The sequence below is a fragment of the Mastomys coucha genome, chromosome X, assembly GCF_008632895.1.
Source record: "Mastomys coucha isolate ucsf_1 chromosome X, UCSF_Mcou_1, whole genome shotgun sequence".
NCBI classification, from domain to species: domain Eukaryota; kingdom Metazoa; phylum Chordata; class Mammalia; order Rodentia; family Muridae; genus Mastomys; species Mastomys coucha.
The window spans coordinates 17,008,287-17,017,872 of record NC_045030.1 but is presented as its reverse complement, the minus strand read 5'-3'; the positions used below and the strand labels follow the sequence as shown (position 1 = coordinate 17,017,872).

The 9,586-nt window shown below is 34.0% G+C and overlaps 1 protein-coding gene across 2 annotated transcripts in view; it reads right to left on the bottom strand.

Moving 5' to 3' along the window:
* Nucleotides 1-9,586, bottom strand: part of Wdr44 (WD repeat domain 44) — a 102,137-nt gene that overhangs the window by 15,396 nt on the left and 77,155 nt on the right. For both annotated transcript variants that reach the window (XM_031348900.1, XM_031348806.1), the window contains 2 exons: nucleotides 9,191-9,255; nucleotides 3,261-3,374 (listed from right to left, as the gene is read on the bottom strand). In XM_031348900.1, the coding sequence (XP_031204760.1) occupies nucleotides 3,261-3,374; nucleotides 9,191-9,255 (179 nt within the window). The remainder of the gene's footprint in view (nucleotides 1-3,260; nucleotides 3,375-9,190; nucleotides 9,256-9,586) is intronic.

The following is a 9,586-nucleotide window of genomic DNA, read 5'->3' as shown; positions in this document are numbered from 1 at the left end:
ATTATACTCTTGTTTTTTTTGTATTTATCTTTGTATGACTAGTATGCATAATATAAAGAATCAGGAAGTCTCAGCTTACAAACTATCACCAGTCATAAAGCAAATATGTAGACTGATACTAAATATATTTTTGTGACCTACAAAATTTGTAAAGAATGCAGGAAAGGAAGAATTTATGATTTCTTAAATCTTTGCAATGTATCCAGCATTTTATATGCTAGCTCCTGTAAGGTAATGAACTATTGTGACACGGGAATTGGCTAGAGAGTACTGGTCTAAAGACATGGAGTGCAAATTGTCCTCCCCGCTCCCTTACCTAGGTGCCTGTCAGCATGTTCCTTAATGAATACAAATCTTCTATTTCAATTCTGTGATGAATATGAGGCACTGTACCTGTTTTGTTTGAACAACCGAAGACAAACAACACATGTAAAATACTTAAACTTGATATCCTCAGTACCTGCCACATTCATAGATCATGTTTTTATTTCTTTATTTTTAATTTCTGTATGTGTGTGGGATATTTTTGACTACAGAGGAAAAAGGTTTCCCCTTGGAGCTAAAGTCCTAGTTGGTTGTAAAATGTCCTATGCAGATGTTGAAAACTAGCCCTACTCACAGATAATGGTAGATGAGCATTTACTGTGTGATAAGTAGGTGCATTTTAAAAAGGATTTATTTTATGTGTAGGAGTATTTTCCTGGTATGAATGTATGAGCACAGCATGCCTACCTGGCACCCATGGAGGCAAGAAGAACCTGTTGAATCCCCTGGAACTGTAAGAACAGATGGCTGTGAGCCACCATGTGGTGTTGGGAATGGAACCGAGGGCCTCTATAAAAGCAGCAAATGCTCTTAACTGATGAGACATCTCTCTAGCCCCACTCAGTTAATCTTTCCTTCTAACAATATAAAGAAGCTACTTTCATTATGGCTATTGTGCAAGTTAGGTATGGTACAGTTAAGAAGGGTCCCAGAACTATAAGGGGCAAAGGAGTTAGACTATGAATCCTAGGAATCTGACCCCAGAGTTGTTCTCTTAGCTAGGTGGATAAGTAAATAACAGATATGTTTTGGGTAAATATGAAATACAAACTATGTAGCAGGCAGATGTTTACAGTTCTTAGTTAATTATTTTATTTTAGTTAAAATATAATTACATTACTTTCCCCTGCTACTTTTTTCTCTCCAAACCCTTCCATATTCTTTCCCTCCAACACTCCCATGTCCTGTCTTACTCTCTCTTGAGTTGATGGTCTTTTTTTCATTGACTATTTTTATTACACACACACACACACACACACACACACACACACACACACCCTGCTGAGTCTGTTTAGTTTTGCACCAAAATGAAATTAGGTAAAAGAAATAAGTTCTAATATTCCATAGTACAGGATGTATCTGTAATCTAAAGTACTAGACAAGAGGAGTCTGAAGGTACCAAATACAAAATGGTAAATCATCAAGGAGGTAGATTGAATTACCTGTTTTTTTATTACATATTATATATGCATATTGAATTATCATGATAGACTTCATTAATATGTATAATTGTCATGTGTCAACTAAAATATAAAAACTGTTAGACATAGATCTCTTTATTTATATGTAAAAAGGTTCTTAGGTCTGTGAGATGGCTCAAGGGGCAATGGTGCTTGCTCTTTAGCCTGAGTGCTTGATTACAATCACTGGGACACACGTGGTAAGAGAGAACTGAATCCCAATTTTTGTCTGCTGGCTTCTATATGCAGACATTGGTACATATTCCCACAGACATGTGCACATACACATATAAATAAATAAATAAATAAATAAATAAATAAATAAATAAGTGTAATTTGAAATTTTCAAAACTAAAACTTCACATTTTTTCCAAAAAAAAAAAAATAAAAAAGAAAAGAAAAGAAAAGAAAAGGCTCTTTTCCTGTTTGTGTTCATGCATGTGCTTGTACAATGTGTCTGTACGCGTATGTGGAGGTCAAAGGACAATCTGCGGTGTTGTTCCTCAAATGCTACTTATTTTCTTAGACTAAAACTTTTACTGGTCTAGAACTTTCTGAGCAGGCTTGTTTGGCTTACCAGAGAGTCTCATGGGTCTACCTGTCTCTTTACATCCAATGTTGGGATTATAAATGTGTGTCATTCCACCTAGCTTTTCTTTTTTATGTTAATTTTGGCATCAAACTCAGTTCTTAAAGGTTCTATGATATTTGGTTTAAAAAACAGACTACCAAAGAGAAACAGAGAGGCACAGAAAGAAAAATAATATGACAGATGGGTTACATAAAACACACAGAACATCTAAGGAGAGTGAGCAAATGGACTGATTCAAAGTTGATACACAGTAGGAAATATTGATGGAAACCTATAATCTTGGTACCTGGCCGGCAGAGGTAGAGGCAGAGATAGGAAGGCAACAGTGAATATGACATCAACCTGGGTCACAGAGTGAATGTCAGCCCACGCTCAGCTACAGAGATTAAGTCTCAATGAAACAAACAACAAATAAAGCAATAAGGAGAGCTCAAGTGTATCTTGATTTAGTTTGCCAAAATATGCCATTAATAACTCTGTGCTACATAAGGTTTTTCTGATATAATCAAAACATATGGGTACCACTTGTATCCCAGCTATTAATGTCTAGTTAATGCAAGTTCATTTTTCTCAAGTCAGGTTATTAAAATACTATTTTCTTTCTTGAATTCTAAATATATTTTAGATTTTGATTACTGATATAAGTTTAAGGATGAAGAAAAAATTCTAAGGTATTTTGTTTTTAAACACCTTATTTAAAATTTGGAGCACCTTAAATTTTTAGAAAACTATTAAGGTATTCATTGGCAAAACTGTCCCTTTACTTCTGATATAATACTGATCTGTGGGGAAAAAACTTCACAAAAGAAATTGTTAATGCAAAATGAATAATTGCATAAAGGTAGTAATGTTAGCCTACAAGCAGGCTTAAAGAGAGGCCAGACTTAATCTTTGTAGGTGAAGTCATATTCATTTTGTTAAGCATCATTACTTTCTAAAAAAATTACTGCATATAAAAAGCAAATAGCAAATAATACAAAGATAGATCTAAGTTGTTAAGCAATATCCACACTTGAAATGACTCTTCTTAGAACAGCTTGTAACTTTCACACAGTCGACAGCTGACACTTACTAGTGTGATGACAATTATACAAATAAGGCATTTTAAAATACTAATGTCAAAGTCATATGGATTAATATATAATTCAAATAATAATTCTTACTTTAGACCATGAAAGATCAAGGAGATCAGCAGTATGTCCTTTATATTTGCAAAATGGCCGCTGCCGAAATGGCGCATTTTTGTCATCTGGGTCTTCGTCAGTTCCACTACATACCTAGTTAGACATAAAACGAACTTTAAAACTCTGATGGATTGTTATCAGAACAAGAACTTCAGACTTTTCCCAACCACCCATTCTCTCTTAAATTTGTATTATGCCCAACTGGAATCTCATGCCACCCAAAGCAGACTTCTCTGTTTATGCTGATTTATTACTTACCACCTTTCTTTCTCTACATTCAATGACAAACTAGAATCATTTCTGAGGCAATATACCCTGTCATACTCTTTTCCATGTCTAAAAGAACCACTTCTTTGTCCTTTTCTTAGCTTCTGTTTCTTCAGAAGTAGAACTAGCTTAAGGGGGTGAGTCATGACTGGGCTAAACAAATTCAATCTAGTTTAAACTAATTTAGCTCACTCCATTTCCCAAGGATCACTAGGTTAGCCATAGGGTGTGTTCAAGGTATCTCACTTAAAGAGATTTTCCCATTTTTTGTCTTTGAATATCTCCATGTGATTAAGATACTAGCTGCCTTAGGATAGTAAGGTATGGAAGGACATAAGAAAAGTGAGTAAAAGGGAGAAAGCTGTTTCCCTGGCAATACTACTGAGCTAACTAACTTTGAGAAGCCTTACCTCTTGACTCACTTCTTCATTATTTAAGCCATTTTAAAAGTAGGTTTCTCTTACTTTACAGAAGTAGGTAGAAAATAATGCCATATATGCATGCCAAAATTGGTTAATGCATGCTATGTTTATTTATCATTAGAATGAATCTTAGCTAGGAAATCTTTGAAATAGTTATCAACACTATAAATATAAACACATTAAGAAAAAATCCTCCAAGTCCAAGAAGTTAAAATAATATATTAAAAGGTCACATAGCAACCTGTGAACAAGAGAATTAAGGTAGAATATAAGTTATCTAACTTGTAAGTCCAGATTTACCTCAACTGCTTCAGAGCATACAGCATGAGAGACAATACAGTGTTCCAGCTAAGCCTATATGTTTAGGGAAGAGTGGTTAGGATCAGGATAGAGATAAAAGTTCATGGAAATATAAAATGATATTAGGGTAAACAGATATTTTTGAGACCACCTCACAAGATCTTACACGTGTAGTTCAAAATTCTAGGTAGTATAAGGTCACTGAGAAACAATATAGAATTCTGAAAAAGAAAAAGTAACAAGCTCTGACTGGAGCTTTACAGAAACTGTAAACAATGGCAAAGACTGGATGGAGCAAGTGGAGGCAGGAATATTACAAGGTTTTTGAAGATCTGAGCTGGGTTTGGCCCTAGAGTCTCCTCCCTGAAGACTAACTTTCATAGTTTAGGAAAGTGCTATCCAAGCTGCTAAGGGAGACAAGCAATCAATATTTCTACCCAGCTGTGAAGTCTATGAACCACAATAAGCAGTATGGGATATCCCTAAGACTGTAACAGTGGCAGTAACCAACAACTGCAACTGGATTTAAGAACAAGAGGAGACTCATACCTGGTATTAGAAACCTAGCCAACTACCCACAGATAGTGAGATTATGGATCTTAGAAGAGAACATACTATGGTCAACAACAGAACCTACTACTACTAAATCAGCAAAATTTCTACCTGCACTCTAAATGCTTACTCTTATATCCACAGATAAGTGTAGCTCCCCAGTCCTCACCAAAGAATCTTCTATTTGCAACAAGTAGAGACCATTACAGAAAATCACAACTGGTCAAAACAAACTGATTATAGGGTGATTAGCCCCATTATCTATATTTAAAACACAACTCCTATACCTAAGACTGAGGGACCTTATATCTTTTGGTTGTGAGCTTACTCTTTAACATCTCAACCATCTATCCTGAAATAATTGTTAAAACAAAAATGATCCTAGGGAATCTCCAATTAAAAATAATTTTAAAAATGTTATCATAAAAAAAGATGTAAGGAACTTGGAGGAAATAGGAGCACAAAGATTTTAAGAGCCAGAAGACCAGAATATCTGCTATGTGACTGTATTGTCTAGAAATGGCAGAGATGCTCCAATCTATGATACCACTACTATAGGGCCACTTAAATAAGACTGGAACAAACACAACACCAAAAAGCCTGAAATGAGGAAGGGGAAAATGTCATAGGACCCCACCCTAGAACAAAGAACTATACGTAACTAATAGTGCTTAGAGAGGGAAAAATAGTCTTTCCCCAAGGGATGATCCTCACTAATTGCTTATATAATATCAAGTGCTCAACCCTGAATTCATGTACACATAAACAACACTAACAATTCTCAGCAGGTTATATTAATATATGTACATCTCTCTCTCTCTCTCTCTCTCTCTCTCTCTCTCTTGTGTGTGTGTGTGTGAGAGAGTGTGTGAAAGAGAGAGAGAGAGAGAGAGAGAGAGAGAGAGAGAGAGAGAGAGAATAAAAGTATAAGAGAGAAAATAATATTTAAAGAAAATAGGTGAGGAATAATTTGAGAGAAAGCAGTGTGTGTGGGGGGATGGGGAAATGGGGAGAATGATGTAATTATATTTTAATAATAAAAATCATCAAAATATTAAGGTATAAGAGAAATGAGGGCTTGAACTAGGACAGTAGTCATGGGATAGAAATAAGCTATGAGTATTTGTTTATACTGGAACTTGATTTTTGGTGCTGGAGATGGAATCCAGGCCTCATGCCTGCTAGACAAGGGCTCCAGTCCTATACAAAACTTTAAAAATTTATTAAAACATTTTCATAGGAACCATACAGACAGACTAAAACACTGAGTTCTGGAGTTTTTACCAATCACTTTTAGATAAAAACTTCTTCCCCAAATTTTACTTCCAGACAAGTAAGGCCTAATAAAAGATGTAACATTAAACAGTCTTGTCCTTTACATAAATTCAACTTCCTGCTTAATAGTTACTAATTTTTCATTAACTCTTAAGCACACTTTCCAGTGGTAATTACAGGCTGTTTTAAGTAGCAGTTAAGTGTTATTAAGACTTACTGACACTCCATCAATTAAGTATATTAAACAAAAATTTACCCGCAAAACATGAAGTTTTAGGTAAAAAAGCACACTTACAATTTATAGCATTAAGAAGTAATTTTACCCAGAATTACATATTACACTCTTGTCCAACTATGGATTCCAAACTGAGAAGGCTAAAAGTCTACGCTAAAGGCAGCTCTACAAGTTTTTAAACCTTTACACAGCAGAGCAAGCTATGCACACACCTCCCGTACACTTTCTGATCTACTTTTGAGAATCAAGACAAACATCCATAGGAGTCAGAATCCTAGGCTTTGGAATACTGATTGCGAGGAGATGAGTAGCACTGGCTCATCACTCTGCAAAATGTACAGAAGGTTCTATTATATTCTACTTCACATGAAGAAAAAACATGAAAGCACTTCAAAAGGAGTAAGAAACCACTACCATGAGCCACACAAAATGCATATAAAAATGATCTCTACAGTGCTTATTGTGTTCTATTGTATGTAAAGTTACCTTACATAATTCCAAAGCCATGAAAGAGACCTCATTCAGCTGTTTTGAGAAAGATTCAGAGGAATCAAAGCAATCTCAAATGACCTTTTCACAAAAATGATACATTACTCAAGTATGTCAGAAGAAAAAATAATCAAATAGTATAAGAAAAATAACTAACTTTTCTATTAAGGAAGTTTAATAGTTCTCATTTATAGTGTTTTACATTGAACATTTTAATTAGACTTGGAGATCAGAAGTGGGGCATTGACAGAAATAGCTTTGAATCTATAAGTTGCGAAGTATATTATACAAGGCACTCATATAGTATAAGCTGTCTTTAGAAGCAATAAAAAACTAGAAGTTTTATAATAAACAAATAAATAAATATATTCTTTCCCTCAAAGCAAAGCAGTTAAAATTGCCACCATACATTAGTGAGTGAAAGCTTTAGAGAAAAAGTAAACCATGAAAATTGGACATAGTCTGAGTGGAAAGAAGGGAGACTGAAGCATCCAGATAAGGGAAAAACTTAGAAGAAGAGCACAGAGGCTGTGGCCTGAGCACTCCTCCTGGCTGCTCCCACCTTAGACAGTCACCAGAGAGAAAATGCTGGGGGATGGGATGAGGGGGTTTTTGGAGGGCATAAAATTTACAATGTAAATAAAGAAAACATCTAATAAAAAAGATTCTAGAATTAAGTATGAATTCTATATAGTATTTATATTATATATAATAAACTATATATATATGATTTACATACTATATGTCTATGTATAATATATAGAAATAAATTATATAAATTATATGTAATCTATATAATTCTATAATATATATTAGTCTACCTTTTATCCAAAAATTTTGAATCCATTTTTGATTCTTTAAACAATAAAATGATATGTTACTGCATCCTCATATGGCAATATAATTGTAAGCAAACAGACATTCCTTAACTTTGATACAGTATTTGATAGGTTTTGATTAATTTATAACTATAATCCATTTGTAGAAGTTTTTGTAGCTTTAGAAAATTCTCCCATTCTCCATCATTATGAAGTCTCTCTACAGCCTCAGGAGCAAGAAGTGTTCAGACTTTTCAAAAGGTATTGGCTTTGCATTTCAACTGAGCTCATACTAGACAGTCTTTTTGTTAGGTGTATTTTTGCTCAGGATACATAGAGATGCACTCACACTATTATGGAATGAAATCATGTGCATATTATTAGCACCCCTTCTTGTATGAGCAAACCACTGGAGGATCTGTCCTTGATGGTCATGAGGACTGATTCAAATTTTGGCTAATAGGAATATAGTGTATGAAAACAATTTTATTTTTAATAAAACTAAAGTAAAGTAATATTAAAACCTTGTAAATGCCCCTGAACAGTCTCTTGGTAGCAATCTGATTTGATTTTCTCAGAGTACATGTCTGAGAGTAGAATTACTGGGTCATAGGAACAATGGAAAATGGCTTACATAATAATCTGCCAGAACTTTTCTAAAGTGACAGCTCATTATCTCACTATGGTTTCTACAAGCTTTCAAGTTATTTCATGTTTTGTGGTTTTGCCACGAAAATCAGATAAATATTATAAATATTCATCCCTTCATTAGAGAAGCTGAGGAATAACACAAAATAAAGTTTTTTATCAAAAAAAAAAAGAGCACAGAGGCAGGAATTCAATGCTGATTTCATGTCTACTACAGTCAGCATGGAGTAGGATATCCAGGATTAGTCCAAAGCCTAAACAGAAAAACAAACTGAAAAGGAAAGTATGGTAAGCAATATAAATATAAAAAGATATATGACACATTATAGAATCATATAAATAATAATTTTGCCTCCTGGTTTAGAGAAATTAATAAGAGAACATAAGATATTTGAGCTGAATCCAGAAAGGGCATTGTGGACAGAGCAAAAATATGGGAAAAGAATCAACATGAAAGAATATTTATGATACACACCAGCATGGAAATTAGAAGTTACAGACACCAGAATATTAGAGCTGAGTTAGAAAGGTAGTAAGTGGCAATATTAAGAAGTATCTTTTTCCTGGAGGCACTAAAGAGACACCAGAAGAATTTAACTATAACTATAAATGGCATTATTATTATTACTATTTTTAAAATATTAAACCCAGACTGAGAAAAAGTGATTATGTTTTATTTAAGTATGCATCAGTAGGTCGGTACCTTGAATACTATCATTCGCCATTTGGCAGTCTTAAAACTTAAGAATTTCTCACTTGGGAATACTAATAAGCGAAACATTTTTAATACTACACGTTAATTTTAATTAAATGTCTTGACAAAACATTTTAATAATTATAAATAATTTTAGGACATCAAATAAGTGAGAGTTTTATAACAGTAACTATAAAATGTGAACATACCCCCGTGTCAGTGTCAGATTTTGATGAACTTAGACTTTCCTGAGATGGTGAAGGTGACACGCGTCCTAAAAACAGCATAGTAATTGTAAAAAAGCATGCATATATATGTACTCATCTACCAACAAGAAATGCTCTGAAAAAATTGTAGTCATAGAATATAGTACTCCAGAAAAACACATTTTCTAAATGCAAACTATAACCATACAAACACTCACATAATTGTCTTTATCATTTTGAACAATCTTAATAAAACGGCTTAAACAGTTCCCTAAGTCAATAAGCAAAATATCTCTTAATCCATGTTGTTCATAGTAAATACATTCTTACTCATTACAAAAGCAAGGGGAAACAACAAAAGGCCAAGAAATGGTCCGAGCTGAGGTTAGGTCTCAATGG